The following is a 25,696-nucleotide window of genomic DNA, read 5'->3' as shown; positions in this document are numbered from 1 at the left end:
GCACAAAAGTATATGTTGACCCGATGAGTAAGTGAATATTGTTATAGTACTTCTGTGTCCACAGAATATAGTAAGTTCTTGGTTCAGTGCCCTCCTTGCCTTCTTTCTAATTCTTATGTAATATCAGTTTTTCATAGAATAGAGTCACTCGGATTTTAAACTTGTTTGAGAGGTGGAAAAACTTCAGCATAAAGCTTCGTGAATTGAGCAGTTGGCCATAGGTTCGTTTTTAACTGCCACATTGAGCTGGAGAATTTGTAGGTCTCCCCCCCCTCCCCGGAAAATAAAGTGACTTTAAGAACTTCTCCTTTTTAAACAGTAAGTCTAAGTTCTTAATTATTTTGAATCAAAGACTGAAACAAGTCAGGAAATTTCAAGTTAAAATTCATGCCTGCTGTTTACCCAACACAAAACACATAAATTATGAAAGGCAATTGAGATTTTCAAAGACGTCGCTTATTTTACAACTTAAAACATTTGTTTTGGAAAACGGCTGCGAGTCTGTGAAACTGAGCATTTGTTGCTGTGGAGTGGAGTGATGAAGGTGGAAATAGAGGTCTGTCTGCTGTCCAGGAGGCTTATGTTCTGGGGTTTGTTGGCTGATGTGACTTCGAGGAAATTGTGACTTGTTGCTTAGGATGTCTCAGTAGGGGCCCTCTTGGCATCTGACCTGTGGTTCCTGAGAGATGACGTAGCCCTGTGTTTTGCAGCGTGTGTGGCAGCTCTGCCCTCACACCCCGATCTTCATGTGGCAACGGGGTGAACTGCCTTGCCAAAACTTCTGGTGCCCGTTAGGGGTGGTCCCAGTCCTAGATGAGTTCTACACGCAGCTGAGTCGTGTGTTGATGAACCCCTCGAAATTATTCAGCTAAATATGTTAAATGTCGGAGATACTTTTTAATAAGTATAGTGGCATTTTAAAAAACGTTTAAATTTTTTTGCATTTCCAAAAATGCTATTATATTGAAATAAATGATATATATAACATTGTTTAAATTTAAGGTGTACAATATGTTAATTTGAGCCATATAGATATTGTAATATGATTGCCATTGTAGTGATAATTAGCACCTCGATCACTTTAAGTAATTATCCTTTCTTTTTAGTGGTTGGAATAATTAAGTTATAGTCTCTTAGCAAGTCGGATTATAACACAGTGTTGTGTGTATTCACTGTACAGTGCATTAGATCGCTAGGGCTTATTTACTAATAGCAAGTTTGTACCACTAAACAACACCCACAAAACACCTTCTCACTCCTTTCCTGGCTAATAACAAATGGTCTATAAATTAAACCCAATTGTATGGTGGGCGAATGCCCAAGCTTTATTAATGCCCAGCTGATGTAAAGTATTAATGTGAAGAAAAACATTTGTTGATGTGAAGGTTTCCCTTGTTTTATCAGAAAAATAATAAACTCATTGATATGTATATAAATGAAGGTTTTACCAAACCCAAGTTAAAAAGATTGATGCTTCTGGTTTATCATGAAATAATTCAAGTGCACCTTGCATATAGCCTCCCTTCTTTCATGGATAGGCTTTCCTCCATGTGGGTGCCAGAGACACCTGATCCCACCGTTTCGTGTTTGTTTTCAGGATCAGTTCAGTGATATGAGAATCAGCATAAACCAGACACCTGGGAGCGGTCTTGACTTTGGGTTTACAGTAAAATGGGCACTTTCTGGGATCTTCGTTGCATCAGTCGAAGCAGGTAAATCATAGATTTAGCTCTACTCAACTTTCTTCCCCTTGTAATCCTATGCTGTTCAAAAAACCCTCCAGAAATTCGTTTATGTGATATAGGAGGAGAAAAGACCTGTGAAAAATGCAGCAGGAAAGTGAGGAGATGCATGTTCTTCCCCGAGACTAATACCATTTCTTCTCTTTGCCTAATTAATTTTGGTTTTGTAGAATCTTAATCTTGTGACCTTTATGGAATTCATTTATGAAAATTTTAGGTTTAATATTTGGAAATGCTTCCAAGCAACACTTGACTGAAAATTGGCCATGTTTGTGGTGGCTATATATGTGCTGTATAATAGGTGTTTTCTGAGCATCCTAATATATCTGTTGCCAATGGGGTCCTCAGGATGTTTCTGGACTTTGCAAAAGGACTGCCCCTCCCCCACCCAGGGTTCTACCAAGTCAGTCTCAGGAACTCTGAGCAAAATATTACGACAGAGCCTAAAATTAAGCTACTGTAGTTAAGAAGAGTTCCTCATTTACATATTTTAGTTATATAAAATTCCATGCTAACTCTGGTTATTTTTTTGAAAATTCAAAAAGACTGTTGAATTAGATAACAGTAAGTGGTAATTGTAAGCGGTTTTAAATGGCCTTGCTTTTTTATCCATTCCAGAGTGCATTTGGATTTGGAAGCTCAATTAAAGTCCAATATATTTCACATTTTTAATTTAAAAATAATTTAAAATTTTCTTTGTTCTTAGGAAGGTAATAAAGAAATTTTATTGAACAGATGAACTTATTCCTCCTTTAATAATGAAGATACATACTATAGAATAAAAAATGCTCTCAGTGTTTTGTATGTTGTAGATACTCAAAAATGTGATGACTTAAAAAAATTCATGACTCTGCTCTACCTGAAAAATCTGAGAATAGTTAGTTGAGATTAAGAAGTCATTTTTTTCTGTAAGTAAGCAATGACTAGTAGAACGTAGATTTTTGTTTGGAATTTTTTGTTATTGGTTGTTTAATTTATTTTGCTTTATGTAGGTAGCCCAGCAGAATTTTCTCAGCTACAGATAGATGATGAAATTATTGCTATTAACAACACCAAGTTTTCATATAAGGACACAAAAGAGTGGGAGGCAACCATGGCTAATGCTAAAGAAACCGGAAACCTAGTAATGGATATCAGGCGCTATGGAAAGTCTGGTGAGTTGGTTTTACCACTGTCTGCCTTTCTAAATGGGGAACTGGTCTTTGGCAAATGGTTATAACATCTTGCTTCAATAACTTTTTTTCTCTTTTTTTTTTTTTTAATTTTTTGGCTTCGCGATGTTTTGCGGTTATGCTGAGACAAATCTTGAACAATCCTTCCATGACTATTCTGTTTGAAAACTTTTCACTAGCAGATTTACTGAATTCTACATTATTGATTGGTTGATTGATATGCTATACTGGCTCTGAATGTAGCTGTTAACGGAAAGCTATTATAATTGCATCTGCCTTTGGGAGTCTCATAATAGTTTTGAGTATTAAGAATTACACTATGATTTTACTTTCTCAGCAGCACCATAACTAACTGGTATAAGAGAGAACATGGTAGGTCATATTCCTGTTGTTCATGCTCAAGGAACTTTCAGTATAATTCTATTAGTGTGTTTCTTAGTTGTTGAGGTTAGATGGGGAAGGGCATTAAGCCTCCCCCTACCTGCCAAATTATGATCTCAAAATACGATATTCAGTTTTGGTTTACAGAAAGAGTCAGTGAATTTGCTAGTCTTTTCCTTATTAATATGATCTAACCCTTGTGTTTTCGGAAGGTGATCTGTTGGTCAAAACACCTGCACTCTTCACTTCTTTCACACACTACCTGATTTGTCTGTGTGTCTTCTGTATGTGCATTTTGTGTACGTGCATTCAGTAACTTTGTTCTTTCCACTTCACCATTTACGTGTACTCATTTCTTGATCATCATGTGCCAATCAGACTGGGGCAAAGACCAACCTTCCCTGCCATTTACACGGCATAAAACCCTCAATCTCACCAGTATGGCTACCAAAATTATAGGTTCACCCGAAACAAAGTGGATTGATACAACTTCTGGAATTTACAACTCAGACAAATCTTCAAGTCTGTCAATAACAACTGATTTCTCAGAAAGCCTCCAGCATTCTGTAAGTATTTTGAGAAGTGGGAGTATTTGTGTAGAGCAAAGTGTCTGTAGGAATTGTGTGTGGGGGGGGGGGAAAGAATTTGAACAATTTTGATGCTACATTAAAAACATTTAGTTGAATAAGGTATTTTATAGTAATAAAAGTAAAATTATTTTTGATAATCCTAAGGCAACACTCATTAATAGAGTAATAGTTAGATAACGGTAAAATCAAAAGATCCCATAGTGATACTCCATAGGTATTTCTTACCCGTCTTCGTCATTATACCCATTTCTCAGATCTTTGTGGATGTGAAGTAGTAATAATGTAAAATTATGTATTGTAGCTTTTCTATGCTTTCTTTAGTCTTTACGGGTAAATTGCACACAATTACTATACTTATTTTAAAACCTCATGAAACATTTTTAGTTCTTGTGTAGATGAATTTGATGGGTAGACTTAGATGTGTGGTTAAGAGATACTCAATTACATTAATTGATTAAAAAGTATCAAAGCAATAGTTAAATTTAAAATTTCAAATAAATGTTTATGTTGACTCCCTAGATATAATTGTTGTTATGCTAAGATATTCTTTTATCTAATAAGGAGATCCTGCGACATGGTGTAAGAAAAGCTTAAATGCTGAAGAATCCTATATGCTTGAGTTGCTTACTCATAAATATAAGCTAAGTGAACTAATTATTTGGCACATCGTGTTTCTTGGAAAATTAATGACTGATTGAACTTAAAATCATCCATGCTTACAGACAGATGGTCATTAATCCTTTCACAAGTATTAAAAAATAATTTAAAAAATTTTCTAAGTAAAAAGCTATAAGAAACACATTAATATCCTATGAAACTCATCTTGTTAAGATATTTTCACTAATGGGAAATGCATTATTTAAACCCAAAGTCCAATTGGAGAGACTGTTGTTAACTGGCATTTTATCCTTTCCAGAATACTGAATCCAAGGAAATGAATGGAATTCGTGATGAAAGTACTACTTTTGAATCAAAAGGTAAACATCATCATTATAACTATGTGTATATTATAGAAGTCACAGCATTCAAGTTCTGCCATAATAAAAATTAATATCAGTGAGTCAAAGAAACACTGATCCCACTGCAAGTTGAAACTAAAAGGTTAGCATGCAGATCCAATTGCAGCCAGGTGGAAGGGCGTTCAGTTCCAGGGTTTGAATAGTTCAAGAACTGCAAACAAAGCTTTGGCAGCGTGTCCAGGAGCTTTGAGTGCCTGTGTGTCTAAGTCAAATAAGAAAGACTGGTTTTCCTGAGGCCAATAGCCTTCTTGCTCTGGTATGTTGGCAAAGGGAATCTTAGTTAAATCTGAAACGATGAATGAGGTTTCCTCTCCCCCTTTATTGTAAAAGGGACAAGCTTGTAGGCAGCTAATAGTAATAGAGAAATGGCAATAATAGTCGTTAGTCGAAGGACCCATTAGTAAGGAAAAACCAGGGGTAGTATCTAGGGAGATCTTGTATTGTGGAATTATCACTCTCTTCCTCCTTTTATGTCCATAAATCGTTGTCGCCACATGCTATGTGCTACTCCTTAGGCATACAAAATAAATAAGAAAGATCTGGTCCACATAGGCAGAGAAAGAGACCCAAAGAAGACAGAACTCCTGCTACCATGAAACTAGACTCCCATCTGGCTGGGTTTTCACAGTAGTTAGACGGCTTTGCCTCCGCGTTTGCCAGTTCATAATACATTAGGTCAAAGCCAAGCCAAGTTTATAAATTCCCCTTGATTGATGATTTATTTTGGTATTTAATTTCTGATAGTTAGAAGTGACTGCATCTTAACTGATGTTGCCTTCTTTATCAAAGGAGTTTTTAAAACGAACCTGACTTATTTTTGATTCACGATGTTAAACCCAAGCCATTTAGGTCCTATTCTGCCAGTGACTAAGGCAAAGCAAACAGCTAAGACATCAAACTCGTCATTAGTGTCTACAACTATATGCAGGCCTGTCATTTGAGGGTTTTCTTTAGACAAGTAAGCACCAACTAGTAATATCAAGTAATAATTGCATTTACATTTTATGAATAAACTGAAGTATAAGGATCATTTACCATAACCTTGTGACGGATTTGTAGAAGTCAGAATATTTTTCTTTTCTTCTTTTTTTTTAATCTGACTGAACTCCATTTGCTTAAAGTTAGTGCTTAGAAGATGTTAAACTAAGGCAAAATACTTTAGATAGAAGAGTATTTTAATTTGGACATTTGTTTTTATTTTATCTTTCTCTGGGTATTAGTTTATTTTCTTGTCTTCCTCCCCACTATTTCTCAGTTCACTTTTTACTTAGTACCGCAAAAACTCTTAGTTACAAACAATTCTCCTTGGACTTTTAGATTTTGGACTGATTAACCTAAACAAAACATTTTAGTTTCCATTTCCCCAAAGCTGTGTGACCGAGCACGGAAGTATTTTGGCTTCTATGAAACTGTGATGCTACCTGCTAGAATTTATTAATAAAATAATTAGTTCCATTACTAATTTAGATGTAGTACAGACTACTAAAAATATGTGTCTTTGTACATTGAAATAATCCATATATTCTATGGCTATCAGTTTTGTCATTTTACAGCTAATGCTTCGGACTAGAAAGGTGTGTCAAATACCATTTAGTTTTCCAATGGTGAGAGATGAGAATGAATGACATGGTATTGATATATTTTTTTTTTTTGTATTTTTCAACTAGCATCTGAACCTATTTCTTTGAAAAACTTAAAAAGGCGATCACAATTTTTTGAACAAGGTAAACTACCAAGATAACAATTCATGCACTTTCATGGAATTGTTCCCATTCTCCACTCTGTCTTTGTAGTCTTTGGTGCTGGGCACTAAGCCTTTTCAATTTGGCTGTCATTGTGACCAAGCAACATAACCCATTTCCATTCTTTTCCTAGGGTCATCAGGCTTTTCTTACAGTTCATGGGTCTACCTCTGTGGTAATGGGTCTTTGCGTGTCTTTTGTATACTTCCGAATTTTTTTTTTTTCTAATTAAAGAGATTGAGATGCTATTAAACACACACTTCTTTCCACTGGGTGGTGACAGTAAGAAATGAGGAACTTCACTTACGCCTTACTGCTTCCTACAAATTGCATAATACTAGATTACACCAACACGATTGTTGAACTTCTGAAAACTAACTTTTGGTTATGGAAAATGCTCTTAATCAAGAGCAGAGTTGTTTCTTGCTATTGGAATGATGGCTTTGGAGTATTGATAGGACTGCCCTGTTGACTCTGAAGTAAATTAAATTTCAGTGCACTTCTGACCACGTGCTCTTTGAGCCTCCCCGTGTTGGTGCAGTCAGGCGCGCTGCCATCCGTGCTGGGCATGTGGCATTTCTTCCCCCTTTCACGTCTGTCTGATGCCCTGTCTCATGAGTGCAGTCCAAGCTGTGCTGTGCTGTCAAGAACTTAAAAGTAATATCCAACATTTGAGACACAATGGCACAGAGAGCAGCGTGCTGTTGGTGTCTAAATGTTATTGTTTCTTACTTTTAAGATGATCAAAAACCTTTACACACATGCCTTGTATTTACTGGATTCATAGATTTTTTTAAAGAAAAAAATCTAGTCTTTCTTTGGTGAATTACGGTTTCTTTTTGGCCATAAATAGGAATAGCTCACGAGCTGTGCATGTACGAGGTCTATTTGTGTCAGTATCCTTAGTGTTTTTGATATTTTTGTTAAATTCCTGTTTTTCTATGGTAATTTAATTGAAACAGTATGATACCCCTAGCTCACACTGGCTAACATAAGACAATTCCTTTCTTTCTCTAGTCTAATTTTCACTCACTTTTCTTCAACAGGCTAGTTTAGGGAAGAATATTTTCCTAAGTCTCAAAGCGGTTTTCTTTTAAAAAAAAAAAATGTGTAAGTGAATAATTTGACAGGTGAGGTTTCAGGAAAACTAAAAATACTGCATGATAGTGACTTTCCTGAAATTTGCTTACTTGTTTTATTATTCTTGTACTACATACACACACATTCGTGTAGCACGCCCTAAGAATAAAAAGAATATTAGGTCCATAAGTTTACACATGAAGTTTGATGTCTGTGCTTCCCTTTCAGAGGAAAGGGAAGGATTTCTTGAACACGCTGTTATGGTGTCTTATTTAAGAAAAGTAGCTCATTAACAAGGAGACCTGGAAAATCTGATTATGGAGCTGTCACATTGTCATTAAATAGTGGCAAGTAAAAATTTAGATTTGGTAGATGTCATAACATTTGAAATCCGTTTTTCCCCTCTGTTGAGCTCAGCTGTGACATACTACCCAGTGTGTTCATAAAAGAACCCTGAAACCTCTTCAGAAGACCCAGCCATCCAGCTCTAGTACCAAGGGCTAGGGGGTACCTTCGGCATCCGTAGTTTCTCTTTCTCTTTGTTTTAAATGACTTTGACTTTGGAAGATGAGTAACAAACAGATGGAATTGAAGAGAAAAACTGAGATACTGCTGCGGTTTTAAAAAAGAAACATTGATCTCACTTAGTATACTGGCATAGAAACAGCTAATAAGACTCTCTGAAAATAATTATTTCATAGAAATGAAAAGACTTATATATATTTTTTCCCTTCCTTTTCCACATGCTGCAATACAGGGAGTTCGGATTCTGTGGTTCCTGATGTAAGTAGCATTCGTTTTTGGAATAAATAAGGTGACCTTGGTGGGACTGAATTAGCACATACTGGCCTCACTTATTTTCGGTTGCATAAGAATTTATCAAGGGATAGTCTTTCCAAGTTGAAAAGACCCATTTTGAAACAGAAAGCCAAACCTCTTCTGGTACCTCTTAGGCAAAGAAAGGGTGGTATGAATTATTCATGTCAGTGAAAGTGCTTCAGCAGAAGACTGAATGAAGTAATGTGTTCTTCCTTTGTTCGCACATCTTCTCCGCTAACTGGTTTAGCTTCCAGTCCCGACTCTCAGTGCCCCGAGCCGCTGGGCGTGGGATCAAGAGGAGGAGCGGAAGCGGCAGGAGAGGTGGCAGAAGGAGCAGGACCGCCTGCTGCAGGTAGAGCAGAATGATGCGGACCCAGGGGCGCTGGGCTGGCTTTCCCCAGTCAGTGTCAGCCAGCACTGGGAAGCAAATTAAAAAATAATGAAAAGCTAATAACCTCATAATTAACAAATCTTTTGCTAGGCAGCACCTTTTGCATTCATTACATTTTTATTTTGAAGCTTTCCGAGTCCTCCTTTGAAAGTAATTATTTACCCTGTATATTTTTTAGAATGCGGCACTGTGGTTTTCTGGATTTTCTTGTGTGTGACAGGTGTATGGATTGTGAGGATTTTCAACCCCTAGACTGTGTACTCACTCCATTGCAGAGAAATTCGGTCCCCCTTGCAGTTAGCTAGGGGCTCTAATCAATTACAACTGTGGTAAAGGGTGGCTATAGATTCAATTCCGAGTATCTACCCTTTCCCGAGACAGCAATTTAATTCGATATAAGTTATTTTGTACTTTAGGGATGAAAGTCCGATTGGTGAAAATAATACCACCATCTTTAAAGAGTGAGGTGAAGGGTAGAGCTAGCAAAAATGCTGGTGGAAAAGATTCTGTGTAACATCATTAATCTGTTAATTAACTAATTAACTAATATGCCATCTTTCCTTATAGGAAAAATATCAACGTGAGCAGGAGAAACTCAGGGAAGAGTGGCAAAGGGCTAAGCAGGAAGCTGAGAGAGAGAATTACAAGTACTTGAATGAGGTAGCGTTGGAACGTGCTATGTTCTTCTCTGTCTCAGTGAAATTAGCCGAAAAACGGAAGATCCTCTATTTCACCTGGCTTTTGCCACACATTCACTTCTATAAGCGCTTTGAAAAACACCATGAGCTCTGATTTGTCAGAATTTGGCTCTGATGTTTCAACCTTTCTCTTAGTTTCTCTACTGTATCATTAAATGGTTCTATTAATGGACCCTAACTGCATCTTTCTCTTCGTACTTACATTTCACCCACGCGTGGCTTTATTAGTGATACAACTTTTAACATCATTTCAAGTGGAAACCCTGGCCAACTACAATAAGTCTCTCAAACTAAATATGAATAAGTGAAATTATAGCAGTACACAGATTCGGATGGGTTTCTTTTTCCTTCTGGTCACATAGGAACTGATGGTCCTGAGCTCCAACAGCATTTCTCTGCCCACACGGGAGCCTGCCATTGCCACCTGGGAAGCCTCTTGGGGTGAGGGGTCCAAGTCGACAGACCGGGAAGGAACCCGGGCAGGAGAGGAGGAGAGGAGACAGCAGCCAAAGGAGGGTGCAGAGGAGGACCAAAGAAAGAAGCTGCAAGAGCAACTCACTCTTGAGAAAGAGAGGAAACTGAAGGAGCAACGGTATCAGGAAGAGCAGGAGCAGAAGCGGCGTCAGGAGGAGGCCCAGGAGCAGAAGCGCCAGGCAGAGAGAGAGAGGGAAACTTCAGTCAAAATATACCAGTATAGAAGGTTTGTCCTACAGCCGGAGGGCACTGTTTTATATCGGCTCGCCTTAGCTCAGTTCATTTCCCTCTTCAGAGGCTCCCAGTTGGTCCCTACCATCCGTTTTCTACACAAACAGCCCAAGGGAGACCTTTTACATTGTACACCTGGTCCTGTCACCTTGCAACTCTTCAGATGGCTTCCTCTCACATTAGAATACCACCCAGGTCCTCTCTGTGACCTAGAAAGCTCACACGAGCAGGCTCTTGACCCTGTGGTCTACTTGGCTTCCTACCACTCTTCCCCTCTCTCTGTCTGTTCCAGCCACACTGGCCTCCTCTTTCTTCCTTGAAAATGTCCACATTCTTCCCCTGAACGTCTGCATTTTTTTTTTAAAGATTTTATTTATTTATTTGACAGAGAGAGAGACAGCCAGCGAAAGAGGGAACACAAGCAGGGGGAGTGGGAGAGGAAGGAGCAGGCTTCCAGCAGAGGAGCCTGATGTGGGGCTTGATCCCGTAACGCCGGGATCACGCCCTGAGCTGAAGGCAGACGCTTAACCGCTGTGCCACCCAGGCGCCCCCGTCTGCATTTTTTTAGTCAGTGTGCTTGCAGAGACTCACCTCTCTCTCTGTCTTCCTCATTTTCTTTAAGTCTCTGCTCAGATGTCACCTCATCTAAAACATATGCTTTTCCCCCACACCTTCTCCCCATATGCCTTACCATGTTTAATGGTCCGTATTTGTCTGTGGCCTGCCTGCCCACTGAAATGTAAGAATTACATGTAATACTCTTTTTGTTTTGTTTGCTTCTGTAGCCCAGCCCAGGTAGGAGGCATTCTGTATACATTTGTGGGATAGATGAATTGCAAATGTCTGTTGGTATTAGTAGGTCTTCTTTCCACAGCGATTGATTGAAATGCTTCTGTATGTTTAGTTTTCAACCCAGAGACCATCTTGTAAAGAGGCTAGAATAACCTTGTTTTGATATCAATTTCTCAAACTCCGGAAGAGTGTTAAAGTCTAATATGTTGACCATAAACTCTTCTTTCTATCTTTAGGCCTGTTGATTCCTACGACATACCAAAGAGAGAGGAAAAATCTTCAGGGTTGCTTCCTAGTGACAGGTATGTGGGTCGTTTCGTTGTAATTTCGTTGGAATAATTGACTTTAGATGAATATTTGAGGGCTTCCCTAGTTGTATTTTAGAAATCCTTTAGCTCTTGATCTTTCATGGGATATAAAGAGATCTCGCTGGTTGATCTTTGTATGGACCAGCGTTTGCTGTGTAACCAGCTACCCCTAAACTTAACGATTTCACATGACTTTGTGGGTAAGTCTTTTGGGCTGATCCTAATTGGCCGTTCTTTTAGTTGATTGGGTTCCTCATCCATCTTCTCCTAGTTTACTAGGCAGCTCTGCTTTGGGGAGTTGGCTGTAAGCTGGGACAGTGAGAACAATTCGGCCGTGTTCTTTCAAGATCCAGCAAGCCAGTGCAGTCTTATGTACATGGTGGCTGAGCAGAGAAGACAGAATTAAAGAGAGGAAGCATGCAGGGCGTCTTGCAGTGTACGTTCTGAACTGGCCCACCAAGGCTTCTGTCACATTCTATTACCTAAAGTAAAATCGCGGGCCAGCCCAAAATCACAGAACAAAGGAAAACTTCACCTCTTTACGGGAGGCGCCACAGCACAAGGGGAACGGATGCAGGGTAGAATTGTGTTCCTTCTGTGCAACTACTTTAACTTTTATTTTAAAGAGGTTATAAGCAACAGCATAAGCTTGCCCAAAATGAAGTTACATGTAGACATCTGAAATGAGAATTGTGGCCTTCTCTGAGTTTGATGAGACCTACTGGTCAAGTCCAGTAAATGTTAGCTATATCTTAAAATTTCCTGAGACACAAATTTAATGTGTTTTTTTTTTTAAAGATTTTATTTATTTATTCAACAGAGATAGAGACAGCCAGCGAGAGAGGGAACACAAGCAGGGGGAGTGGGAGAGGAAGAAGCAGGCTCATAGCGGAAGAGCCTGATGTGGGGCTCGATCCCACAACGCCGCGATCACGCCCTGAGCCGAAGGCAGACGCTTAACCGCTGTGCCACCCAGGCGCCCCACAAATTTAATGTTTTAAAGTAATTTTAAAAATGCTTTGCCATTTTGAAATCACTAAGGTCTTCTGAATAGACTCTGTCTATAAATGTCCAGTGCATGACCATTAAATTGTTTTCAGAGCTGACATTTCTTCTTAGGAAGTTTACCTTAGAGATACAGAAAGACTCCTCTCTCCAGGCAATCAGGATGACTGAGAGGACTCCGAATAGATAGGGAAAATTAATGTATTGGTGGTAATGGGCTGACATTCAGCCAGAAAGTTTTAGTGATGGCTGCTCTTCTTTATAATGCAGGTTTCTGGGTAACTGTGGATCATTAAAATGTGTATCTCTCTTTTTTAAAGATATGCATTTATTTATATATTTAAATAATCTTTGCTTATGTAGCTTATAACCTGAAGGAAAGAATTATATTGCAGAAGAAAACTTAACAAATCCTGGAAAATACAGAACACTGCTAGACCGTTCAGTACAGCAGGCCTTAGAGGCGTTAAGGAGGGTGTGGCTGGACATCTTGTAATAAAATTATTTTCTATGTTAATGCAAATGAAACCATTCATGAAAGTTGCCAGCAGTTGCGATACGTTATTATGTACTATGTTGTGTGTTGCATACATGTACATACACATTGTATGCATGTACGTATGTAATGTGTATGTATGGTAATGTCTATCCTTCGTTATTACCACCACTGTGTGAAGTCACGGTGCTTAGTAAAGTGCGAATGAGACCAGCCGGGGTTGATACAGAAATCTAAATGTTGCCATCACAAAACCAGGCATCTTCAGTGGTTGCGCCAGGGTGCTCGAGTACCTCTTCGCACTGCCAAGGTAGCGTTTGTTCGGCTGTGTTGCAGGAGGTGCCCCAGTGCCCAAAAAGTTGATTTCATGAAGGAAAGGACAGTATGATGTTAGGTGATTTGAAGATAGATGCTTGGTACAGCCTGTGCGATTGAGATCTGGAAGGGAATCAAAGTCTACAAACTGGTCAAAAATCATAGGCTTAGGGGGCGCCTGGGTGGCGCAGTCGTTAAGCGTCTGCCTTTGGCTCAGGGCGTGATCCCAGCATTCTGGGATCGAGCCCCACATCAGGCTCCTCTGCTGGGAGCCTGCTTCTTCCTCTCCCACTCCCCCTGCTTGTGTTCCCTCTCTCTCGCCGGCTGTCTCTGTGTCAGATAAATACATAAAATCTTTAAAATAAAGAAATCATAGGCTTAATCATCCTACAAACCGGAGAGGATCTTCACATGCTCTTCACATGCTCTTCTCTTATTTAGAGACATCTACCTTGTACAACATGAAAAATTCCGTATTAAGAAGATAAATGTAGCTTTCAGCAGATATAGGAAATAAATCAACTGCTTTAAAAAGCAATCTTTTTGGTGTTCTTACATCATAAATGTAAAAAAGATGTTCTTAATGAGATGTCTATAGTATGTTGTGTTTTGTGTTGTAGGAATAAATCCAGATCCACAACTGAGCTGGATGATTACCCTACAAATAAAAATGGTAAATGTGAACTTTTTTCTCCAAATTCTTCAGCACTGTTGCTTGTTTATGCTATCACATGTTATGATCAGTATTTTTAAAGTCAATATATTTCAGATTAAGATTACATAATTAAAATACCAAGTATTTTTAGCATTTGTGTATAAAAACAAAGCTATCTTTTGCTTATTTTGGCTTTACTTTATAATGGTGGGAGTACTGGGAGATTAAAATGGTTTTAAATAGATGATGAAACATGTGGAAATTTTTCAGTGTTATTGATAGTTTTGTATAGATTTTATCTTGCAGCCAAGGACATGGGACAGAAAAGTTCTCTGCAGAATACCAGGGAATTTAAAATGTTTACAAACGAACTTGTACATTAAAGTGTCAAGATGTCCAAAAGTCCAAAATGATAATGATTTTGCTAACCTGGCAAAAATAATTTGGAACCTGATATTGTTCGTAAAAAGTGTATTTTTAGGAGTGCATGTAACTAAAATTATATAACTAAGGGGAAACACACACACACACACACCACTAAACAAAAAGCACCATTTTAAGCAGGGTTTGCATACTAGGTTTTGGGCAAGCAGGGTGCTTGCTGGTCAGTTATATAAATGAATGAAGGTCCAAGTGAGGATTGGGGTGAATTTGGTGGACATGCCCACTGAGTGGCTAGCCATGCAGGAGAACGCAAGGCCATTGTTTCTGTGGTAAAGGAGAAGTTAAAAACAATGTGGATTTTCATGTTATCTTTTAAGTTGCTGACAAGAATAAAGAAAATTTAAAGCCCTCTGAGCCAAACCACGTATCTACAGGCCTATAAATGGTCAGGGGGAAGCTAGTGTGTAACCTCTGGTTAAAGCTTGTCGAATTTAATTTCTATTAGGTTCTATGATCACTCCTTCTCCTTAACACTTAGGAGCTTCCATTATCTGGTCCTAGTGTAAATTTCCAGCTCTTTCGCTCTTTTCCTGTTAGGGCCCCTTAACTAAAACCAGGATTTTCTCTCTTGCGGTTGCCAGTTGATCAGAAGCTTTCTGATCTGGTTCCTCTAGTTTTACTCGTTTGGATTTCTGGGTTTCTTTTGCCCCTGAGTTTGCCCCTAGCCTTCATTAAAATCAAACTTTAAGTACTTCCATCTTCAGTGTGTGTTTTCTTCCCTCTACTAATCCTAAGCTCTTGAATAGCAGAGAGCGCACTTATGAAATATTTTATTGAAAAACTTGGTTATGCCAATAAGGCACTTTTAAAATAGAAAATGTTTAATTAAAAATCTGACCAAATTGATAAGCTGTGGTGGGGACCCGCAAAGGTAAATATAGGGGGGCATGAGAAAACTGGCTTTGTTCACTGCCTCCTGGAAGTTGAACTAAAGCAGAGCTGTACCCTGATTTTTGAAAAATTAATGATAGCATTAAATCTGGAGAGTGAAAGGAAACAAATCCTTAGATGGAATTTCCTAATCCAAATTGGAGGGGGAAGATACTTCAAAGTTATGGATGTTTTACCCAAATCAGAAATTAATCAGCAAATCCGATGAGACGAAGCCCTCAGGATAAAACCTAACTGAATTGTCATGCATATATTCAACATCCAAATTATAGCTTTGTCAGTTTCTCAGAGGACACACAAGCCTGATGACATTCCTTGGTTAATATTTGGGTTACTTGGATATTTTTCAGTTTCACCAAAGCTATTGCAGTGATTGAATGTGCTCTCATTCCTACAATTTGATCATGACTCACTCTAGAACTTATACCATGAAGACTGGAGTCGGGTCAGCTGGAGATGCAGGAACATATGTCTTGCTCTCCCCAGGGGGAGTGTAAGTTTTTGAAGGCATTGTCACAGCAATTTTTCGATGAGCGTGTGTTTGATTGATTTCATTTTGGAAGGAAGGGACAAGTGGAAGAGAAACTATTTCTGGACAAGCACTTTGTAACTTAATAGCGCTGAAATCAATGCTGGCTGTTTCCTTTTTGGGCAGGCTCCTTCAGTCTTCCTGAGTGTGCTCTGAGCCATGCCTCTGGGCGTGGAGCTGGAATTTCCAGGAATAGCAGACTTTGCTTTTATGTTCCCATGCAGCGGTCTTACTGAGAATTGATGTCATATGTGTACAATGTGTACAATGTCACCTTTTGCTACATTGTATTTGGAGATTTATCCACAATTCCCACCCCCCCCCTTTAATAATGTGCTAATCCTGCAGCTTCTGGTGTGTTTTTAGGAGGCAATAAATATTTAGACCAAGTTGGGAGCACTAGCTCTGCACAGAGGAGCTCCAAGAAGGAACAAGTCCCTTCGGAAGCAGAGTTAGAGAGACAACAAATTCTTCAGGAGATGAGGAAGAGAACATCCCTTCTCAACGACAACAGCTGGATTCGACAGCGCAGCTCCAGTGTAACTAAGGAGCCCATTTGTCTGCCTGGGATTATGAGAAGGTGCGGGACTTTTCAGGCGTTATTTCCTCTTCTGTGCTCTGAAGCAGATATCTGATTTCTAGACAGGCTGGTTACTGTGGACAGGAGAGACGTCATCATTTCTTGTCTTAGGAAATGGAGTGGAGAAAGGGAAGTACAGCGAGCGTCACTGGGCACATGTTACCGAGCACGTATTGAGCGCCACACATATGCCTGTCACTTTGTCTCCATCATCTGACTTACTCTGGGGAAAATGCTTTGAGGCAGGGATAGTGATTCTCTTTTTCCGTACAGAGAAACTGTGGCTCAAGCGGGGATACACGTGGACAAAACCACATGGCTAATAGGTTGCAAAGCCAGATATGGAACTCTGAAGTGCAATTCAAGCCCTTGAATGTCCTTCCTTGGCTGCTGATCTGAAAAAGAAAATTAAGCCTCTTTTTGTTAATTTTTTAAAAAAAGATTTCATTCATTTGTTTGAGATAGAGTGAAAGTGAGCAAGCGAGAGAGAGAGAGAGAGAGAGAGAAAGAGAGAGAGTGCGTGCACAGGGGAGGGGCAGAGGGAAAGGAAGAAGCAGGCTCCCCACCAAGCAGGGAGTCCAACGCAGGGCTTGATCCCAAGACCCTGGGATCATGACCTGAGCCAAAGGCAGACACTTAACCGACTGAGTCACCCAGGCATCCCAAGCCTCTTTTTGTTTATAATGAGGTAATGGTTCAATTGGAATCATGATAATAGTGTTCACAAAATGTGAAACCTAATTTTTGCAACTTTAAGAAAAATATATAGATATAAATTAATTGGAGATGAGAAGATGAATATTCTAAAAGATGTATCTTGGGTAAATGAATACTGAAGCTACTTTTATTAAGTATTTTCACTGGTGACAAACTGGGGAAAATCTGTAACACATTCGAAAGGGCTAGTTATCTCAATATACAAGTAACTTTTGTAAATCAGTAAATAAAGCATGACAACTTTGTAGAAATATAGACAACTGATATGAGCAGATAGTTGACAGAAAAAGAAACTAAGTCAGTAAACATTTAAAAGATCAACACTACTCCTAAAATAACAATCATATACAAGATTTGTGGAGTTAAAGGATTAACTCAATCCAGTACTGGCAATGGTATAAGGAAACAGGAATTCTTGTTTCCAGTTGGGTGGAAAGTTTTTCAGTGTTTATTAAGCTAAAGTTTTTATGTCCATACCCTGTGAGCAATTTAGTTCCTGGCGCTTAATCTTCTGAATGTATTTGGAGAAGTATGGAGAGATATATCGAAGGATATATACTTAAATATTATTTGTAACAGCAAAGAGAAAAGAAACAGAGTATCTCTTAAGAAGAGTACTTAGTACTTGCTAAATAAATAGTGGCACATTGGTAAACCCACTAAGTTTTGAAGTGGTATATGATACAGCAGTGTCTCCTCCTTTTATAGTTGTATAGTATTCTACCGTATCACAGTTCGTATCAAAATTGCCTGGGCAGCTCTTTGGATGGTGTTGGTTGGGGCCCTTGGACAGTTATAGTCCTTTTGAGCTGGGGTTGGCAAATCTTTCTTTTGGTATGAAGAACCAGATAGTAAATAATTTTGGCTTTGTAGGCCACGTCAGTCTCTGTCACATGTTCTTTGTTTTTTTATGACCATTTGAAAATTAAAAATACCCTTAGCTCATTATTTGTACATATCCTGACAATGAGCTATAAATTGCCAACCCCCTGATGTTGATGTTGCCCTGAGAGCTCATCGGGAGCTATTGGTCGGGAACTTCTGTTTCCTCGTGGGCCTCTCCACATAGCTGCTTGGGCTGCCTCATGACATGGCACCTGGATTCAAAGAGGAAACCTTGCAGGAAAATAATTCCTAATGTGCAAGTATTTACAAACCTCCATCTGTACATGTTGCTAATGTCCTATTGTCCTAATATGTCACATGGCCAAGCAGAGAATCACTGGGAGGGGACCACACAATGACATGGATACCAGGAGGGTGATTCCCTGGGGGCCTCTGAAGTACTGTCTACTGCATGAACTGACATGAAAATAGCTCTAAGATAATATATTACACGGAATAAAGAGAGCTATGAATGATATGCATTGTAGAGTAATCCCATTTGTTTAAGAGTGTTAAACTCATGAACACATTACATATGTATATAAACATGGCTATACTCCTGTAATTTGACTCTGTATGAAAATCTGTATATAACAGAAAAAGTCTAGAAGTTAACAGTGGTTACCTCTGGGACTTAGGGCAGGCAAATTGTGGTAAGTGAGGGTGGAGGGAAGATTTAGTCTTCCCTCAAATACCCTCCTATATTGCTTGGGTCTTTCTCATTACAATGATGTAGTATTTTTATAATTTTAAAAGAAAAAATACATATTTCAAACATGGGGTAAGAGATCAAATTTTAAACGTAATAACAAGATTGACCTGTTAGAAATAAACCATTTATAATTTGGAGTCAATCTTTGTAGGTAAGAATTAATGTAAGCACTTGACTTCATTCAAGAGAGATTTTCCAAAAGTTATATTTAAATCAGTTTGTGAGCTAAATTCTATTTTATTTTTAAATAATTTTTGAGCATCTTATTTATGTATTTATGTATTTATTTGAGAGAGAGCAGGGAGAGAGATAGAGGGGGAGGGAGAGAGAATCCCATGTAGACTCTGCACTGAGTGTGGAGCCCGATGCAGGACTCAACCCCAGCACCTTGTGATCACAACCTAAGCTGAAACCCAGAGTTGTCCACTTAACTGAGCCACCCACGTGCCCCAATTCTATTTTAAATGCATATTCAGTTTAAGGGAAATGGTTGGTGAATGCTTCTATAAGATGGCTTTTAGACAGTTGATTAAATTCAGGGTTTGGGGTGGGAAGGAGGACTGCACAGTAGGAATGGTCTGGATTACTCTGGAATCAGGGAGACACTGGTTTAAAAGCCAGTTCCACCACTAACTAGCTCTTTTTCATATGGGCAAGTTAACTTCCATGAGATATATAAAATAAATGTATATAGTGTTGTGAAGATTAAATAAAAGTTTTGTGACCATGTTTAGTCTAATACCTGACATAATGTAAGCACCTAAAATGTTTTGTTTTCCTTTTGGTTGGGTTTTAAAAATTAATATTGATATGTCTAATCTGTTGAAGGTTTAAAGGAGGAATGTATGTCTTGGTAGTAGTTTATTTAAAACTTTTTTTTAGTATTTTCTTTTCCACTTTGATGTTTCTTCTTTAAGTACCAAGTAAATAAAAATGAAATGATTAATTGGATATGAAATATCGTGATTCTGATGAAAAGAAACTTTAGTTATTAAAGGTAATTTTATGTGTAACTGGACTTGTTAGATTAATACCTACTTATAAAATACATAAAATGGGTATTTTAGGGACTATAATGATATATTGATTCTAGTTGAATGTATTATATAGTCTTAATTAATTCTTTCTATGTTTCAGAGGTGAATCTCTAGATAACCTGGATTCCCCAAGATCCAATTCTTGGAAACCATCCCCTTGGCTTAATCAGCCTTCAGGAGTCCATGCTTCTTCCTCTGTTCAAGACTTCAGTCGCCCCCCGCCTCAGCTGGTGTCCACATCAAACCGGGCCTACATGCGGAATCCATCCTCCAGCATCCCGCCTCCTTCAGCTGGTTCTGTGAGGACCACCGCTGCGCCATCTCCCACACCACACAGCCATTCTCCTTCAGGTTCACAACCGGGCTCCCAGCTACGCAACAGGTGAGGACCTTAGTCTCGGGGATTTTTTCATTAAAATTTTCCCAAAGTCTTGTCCAAGTTTTCTAGTGAAAACCAAAAATAAGCATTTTGGAATCTGTCAAATTCAGTGTTCTTTTACCAAAATCAATTAAAGCCTTCTTAATGGCTTTCCATGCTACCCGGAGAGCATTTATGGGTGTCTTGTGAAGCCATCGGAGACCTTTAAAACATGTACCTCATTGCCACTTTCTCGTTTGGTTTTGCTTGTGGTCAGTGCAGACATACTCGTATAATTCTCAGTGCAGAATATAAAAGTATGCAATAGCTTGTGAATGCATTTGCAGTTTATGAGTAAAAGCAGTATTGTAAAATGTTTGATTTTTACTGAGGCTCTAATACAAACTTTTTATAGGAACTGAGTTGAAAATGAAAGCTTTATAACCAAGCTCCATTGTCTGTGGAACTTTTAACAAGCTGGGTAGAAAAATGTTAAGTAGTTATCTATTGCTTTTTGTTTGTTTGTTTTTGATTTTCAAAACCATTGCTGGCTTCTTATCTAGTTTGCCAACATTTCGTTCAGACCCCATCAGCTGAATTCTGTAGGTTAAGTGCTGCAGGAACTGGATAAGAGTTATAACTGGAGGTCTTACTCAACTTGTCTTTTGATGTGGAGTAAAGCACAGACATCAGCACGTGTTGGGTTTTGAGGTTTGCATAGCTTCTCTACAGACCATCAATGCTTCATGAAGCCCCATACAGCAGTGTTTCTGCTGTCATCCGAAGGGAGTTCTACTGGCATGTGTATTTTCCATTGCAAGTGAAATACTGAAAAGTAAAAATAAGTGATAAGTATTGGAATTTTTTTTAGCCGTCAAGGGATTTTGTTAAGAAAACATATCCATCTAAAATAATGTTACTCGTACCAGGATCTCTCAAATGTGTCTCCTGGAGTTTGAGTTAAGAAAGGGTGGGAATGTGTGGTAAAGGCTGGGGCGAGATGAAGGCTCTCGAGTGGGAGGGAGGCAGAGGCGAGAGTATGCGTTTACTTACTGAGAGCTTCACCCTAGCAGAGCAGGTAGGAGACAGGCTGTTGGCTTTTCTGCGCTGGGAAGGTCTCTATCTCGGAGGTGGCCCTCTAATGTGAGGCACTTGGCAGTTCTGCACTTTCTGAGTCCCTACCCTGTGTCAGTACTGTGGGAGGCAGTGGTGCTAAGTGACCTTTACCTTCCCACCTGGGACAGGAGAGACCCGCATGCAAAGGAAAGTAGACACCCTCCTTACCTATCTCCACGGTGGCTGTCAGCCACTTGTCATCTCCTTTTCCCGGAGGCAGTCCTGGAAGCCAGAGGCACCATCAGGGAAGCACTGGTCCTTCTGTGTAGCCAGAAGAGCAGGTGAAGGAGAAGGAGGATGGGAAAATAAGGTAAAGATGATAGAAGAGGCGTGTAGTACCTTTTGGGTGAAGCTGGGGCTGCTCTCCTAGCATCCTGATGGGTGTGACAGGAGGAGGGCTGGGCTTTGGCTGGTGAACTGGCTGGATTAGAGGAGGGGAAGACTCGTGCTGAATACAGATGTGATCTCAGGAGACTAATGTCAGGAGTTACAGAATGGACTAATTACACTGAAATTGTTAATTTACATGAATAGGTTCAAGGGTTTCAGAACCACCACGGAGCTCCTTCAAGGTACAACATAGCATACTTTGATTGGTTGGTGACAGTTTTCTTCCCACAGATCTGTACTTTCCTAAGTAATTATTAATGTTAATGCCAGAGTGTGATTTTAAGTAACCTTGATTCACGCAGATGAAAGCCTCCCTTCCGTTCTCGTTCCGCGTCTAGGTCAGTCAGTGGGAAGCGCGTGTGCTCCTACTGTAATAACATTCTGGGCAAAGGAGCTGCCATGATCATCGAGTCCCTGGGTCTTTGTTATCATTTGCATTGTTTTAAGGTGAGACTGAGACGAAGAGCTTGCAGGCCCGCAACGCTTTGCTTGGAGAGCGCATGGCTTCTTGGCGCGATGGGTGTGAATGTCCCACTAACAAACTCGGTGCTACATTTGCCAGTCTGTGCTGCACTTTGAATCACAAACTGCCTGCTCTCAAATCTTGAACCTAGTCTCAAAAACTAAATCCAGAAACACTGTGCACTCCTGGTCTTCAGTCTGTTAAGATTCTAGGAGTAAAATTTACAGCTTATAAATCCTTTCTTTAACATGCTGTCATAGGCGTACTTGAAGTATAATTTACCAGTGTCATTAACAGCATGGGGACATGCAATTCTGAGTGTCTGAAAGCCTAGCTTTGATAGGAAGAGTATGTAAAGAAGAGCATTGTCAAATATTTCTAGGATTGCAAAGCCTGCTTACACCTGATGGGTTTTGCACAGAAGAACTAAGCCTGTAATTACTTTATTTTGCATTATCTGTCTTTAGAGACACATCAGTGTGATTCTAGAACTTGCATTGGGCCAGAAAGAGACTCTGGCTCTTATTCCTGGAGTCCTGCAGACCACAGCTTGTTTAAGCTTGTGTATCGCTGGCTTGAGTAGTTCCTGGCAGAACAGAACCAGTCCAAATAATCCGTGTTTGAGCATGTGGAACCAGTATACATGGCCTGAAAGTGAAAGTGCCAGGTGCAAACACTCACCAGCCTGGGGCAGCGGCCACCAGGCATTGTCCACCTCAGAGGAAAGTGCCAGAAACCCACTCTTTGTTCACTTCTCTAGCTCTTCCATGGGATGCCTTATCCTCTCACATTCCCCTGCAAGAAATGAAGACTAAATTCTTCCAAGCCAATCAGCAGATCATTTTTACTCTTTGGGTATATTTAGAATGATTATTTCGGCTCTTAAAATTAGACTTATGAATTCTTTAAGGTCTCATCTGGCAGGCTTGATTTTAATCTGCTAATTATCTTTTGGGCTTTTTTTTTTTCTTTGCTGAAACATATCTAAGAGCTTAGAAGCTGCATTCTGCTCAATTTTTTTTTCCCCCTGGGAGTGTCTGGAGAGTTCTCAAACTGACTGATTGTGGCGATTCTTTTTTGTCCCTCAGTGTGTGGCCTGTGAGTGTGACCTCGGAGGCTCCTCGTCCGGAGCTGAAGTCAGAATCAGAAACCACCAACTCTACTGCAACGACTGCTATCTCAGATTCAAATGTAAGAGAGCAAATCAGGGAGAAAATTTCTTGTCTTTTAAGGAGGCCGCGGGTTCCCATGCATTTCCCTGACCCTGCAGCCGTGTCCCCCTCGAGCTCCCTGCCTTAGAATTCCAGGCTTTAGGAAGCTTCATGCGTCCCCCACCTTCAGAGCGGGCGTGGAGAGGGGGTCAGTGCTCCAGAGCCCAGCCACTCTCGGGGGGGCTTGTGGGGCCGGGGAATGGGAGAGGGACGCCTTCCTGAGCCAGGACAGCATCCTGTGCTGCCTGCTCTGTGTTTGGAGAAACTTCTAATGACTCGAGGATATCAACAAAGCCAAACAAACGGTTTAAAATGATCCCTCTGTGTAGACTGTAGTCTGTTTCTTGGCTAAGACTCAGTCCGTCATTATCAGCTGATTTCTGTTACTTCACGGTGGGCTTTGTTTTCGTGATTTAGAACATGACCAACTTTAAAAACCGTGGCTTAAAAAAGGTAGTAAAGAATAGCTTATAGTTTATGCTTTATTTCCATATAATCGTATGTTAGTATGATTAATATTTCCAAAAGGAGAACATGAATTCTGATTATGTGGTGTCTCGGTGTCATTTTTGGGAAAACTGAGTTTTTCAAACACTTCAGATGCTAATTTGTATCTAAGCATGTTTTTGTTTGTGTGTTATAAAACCTAGGATAGCTCCGATAGATTGCATATCGTTTGTAGCCACATAAAGACAACCGTTACTGCTGTTGATATTTTAACCTTGATGCTGGTAACATGTGTTTCTTCCTTATTGTGAAAGGGTGTTACAAGTGGTATCAGCAAAACCATTTGCTTTTGAACTCTGAGGTATTTATATGGCCCTTTATGTGTAGAGTGCTTTGAAAATGGTTTCAGCCCAGTCAACTCTCTTTTATCTGTCAGTGGGTTGTGAACCTTCTCTCCCCGGCGTCCTGTCCTTTTCTGGATGCAACCACTGAGGTTGGAGAGTGGCAAGGCTGGGCACGTAATGGCGGGAGTGTGTGTATGTGTGCGCGCTTTTCTCTCTCGAATCAAAGTCCCAAGCCAAATAGAATTGATTTTTGGAATCTTCAGGGGAACATTGCCCATGCCTTTTCTCTCCTCCAGCACAAATAAGAGAGAGTTGAGTGTAACTTATTTCTGTATCAGCAGTTTATTTTTACTTCATTTTTGCAAATAAAGGACTCCAGTGCCGAGGCCGTGATTTGCCTAGCTTTATCCTAAGTGAGTGACAAGGTCACTCTTTCTACCTCATGGGGCCATTCTCTGAGTGATGACTGCTATGTATCCCGGGCGGCGATATCCAAGTATTTCTCCGTCCTAAGTACTTCTCTTCTTTTCTCCTTGCCTGATCAGCTGGACGGCCAACCGCCATGTGATGTAAGGCTCCCCACGAAAGCACTGTTGCAGATAGAAGAAGAGGTGGTTGCTGCTGATGTCCATCTATAAATACGTGTTGTACGTCTTTTTTGCTCTTTTTTTAAAAAGAATAACACTTTTTTTTTTTTAATTTTTGCCTCTATAGATTACATCAGAGCATTATAGCCTTGGGAGAACCTGTATTTTTGTTGTTGTTTATTTATACGAAGGTGATTCTGTGTGTGTGTGGGGGGGAAGTGCAGTATTTACTTTTTGAATTCAACATCTGAAAAGCACAAGGGAAAATAAGAACTTCGAACTGTTTTTGACTCTGATAATGATCTAGTTTGAGTTTCTAGTGGTGTTTTGAAGAGGGTTAGTATTTTATTGTTTTTTTTTAAAGGTTCTGAAACATTATTTGAAATAGTTAATATAAATATATAATTGCATTTGCTCTGTTTATTGTAATGTATACTAAATTAATGCAGAACCATATAGAAAATTTCACTAAAATCTACCCACAGATTTGCTTTCTGTGTCCTTCTTTTCATCTATGTAATATTGTGCTTTTGAAAAAAAATTTTTCAGCATGTGTGACATTTTATTTGCTTCATGAGGGGAATCTCTATTTTCTTCACCAGGATGATCACTAAGCAATGCCCCATAGAAAGTGCTTCTTTTCATTAATACAGAATCGTCATGGTTTGTATACCAAAAGTTTTCTCCAGGAACTAGTATGCCTTTCTGTTCCACTGCGTTTGTAAATAAACTTGCTGATGCATTAAGGACGGGTTCTCTTTTTTTCTTCTGTGTGTGTATATGTGTTCGCCTACCTCCCAGACCTTTTAATCCTATTTCACCTGCGGCTTTTATCGATATTTTTTATTTCACATCTTTACTGAGATAAAAAGTGACATATAACTAAATTCATATATTTAAACCATACAATATGACAAGTTGGATATGTGTGATTACCTATGAAATTATCATCATAATCTTGATATTGTTTGTACTGGAAAACTTTAGGAACTTTATTTTTGACGGAAGGTTGTTTCTGAATGCTGTACGCGTCTGTGGTAGGAGGCGAAACGGATGGCGAATTGTTGGATCATTT

At 39.5% G+C, this 25,696-nt stretch overlaps 1 protein-coding gene across 14 annotated transcripts in view; it reads left to right on the top strand.

The window, feature by feature from the left end:
• LMO7 (LIM domain 7) overlaps positions 1-25,367 on the top strand; it is a 195,581-nt gene extending 170,214 nt beyond the window's left edge. For 7 of the 14 annotated variants that reach the window (XM_057307974.1, XM_057307950.1, XM_057307961.1 and 4 more), the window contains 16 exons: positions 1,598-1,712; positions 2,735-2,896; positions 3,674-3,861; positions 4,447-4,464; positions 4,802-4,862; positions 6,572-6,628; positions 8,484-8,509; positions 8,793-8,897; positions 9,504-9,596; positions 9,997-10,334; positions 11,368-11,433; positions 13,876-13,928; positions 16,141-16,354; positions 19,806-20,087; positions 21,908-22,016; positions 23,121-25,367. In XM_057307974.1, coding sequence (XP_057163957.1) covers positions 1,598-1,712; positions 2,735-2,896; positions 3,674-3,861; positions 4,447-4,464; positions 4,802-4,862; positions 6,572-6,628; positions 8,484-8,509; positions 8,793-8,897; positions 9,504-9,596; positions 9,997-10,334; positions 11,368-11,433; positions 13,876-13,928; positions 16,141-16,354; positions 19,806-20,087; positions 21,908-22,016; positions 23,121-23,294 — 2,061 coding nt within the window. In that variant the 3' untranslated portion in view covers positions 23,295-25,367. The remainder of the gene's footprint in view (positions 1-1,597; positions 1,713-2,734; positions 2,897-3,673; positions 3,862-4,446; positions 4,465-4,801; positions 4,863-6,571; positions 6,629-8,483; positions 8,510-8,792; positions 8,898-9,503; positions 9,597-9,996; positions 10,335-11,367; positions 11,434-13,875; positions 13,929-16,140; positions 16,355-19,805; positions 20,088-21,907; positions 22,017-23,120) is intronic. The other 7 variants (XM_057307993.1, XM_026493426.4, XM_057307967.1 and 4 more) reach the window with 4 other exon arrangements.
• The last annotated feature ends 329 nt before the right edge of the window (positions 25,368-25,696 follow it).

This window comes from Ursus arctos, unplaced genomic scaffold (assembly GCF_023065955.2).
Source record: "Ursus arctos isolate Adak ecotype North America unplaced genomic scaffold, UrsArc2.0 scaffold_10, whole genome shotgun sequence".
Classification (NCBI taxonomy): Eukaryota; Metazoa; Chordata; class Mammalia; order Carnivora; family Ursidae; genus Ursus; species Ursus arctos.
Note: the sequence above shows the minus strand (reverse complement) of the source record. Positions and strands in the feature narration are given on the sequence as shown.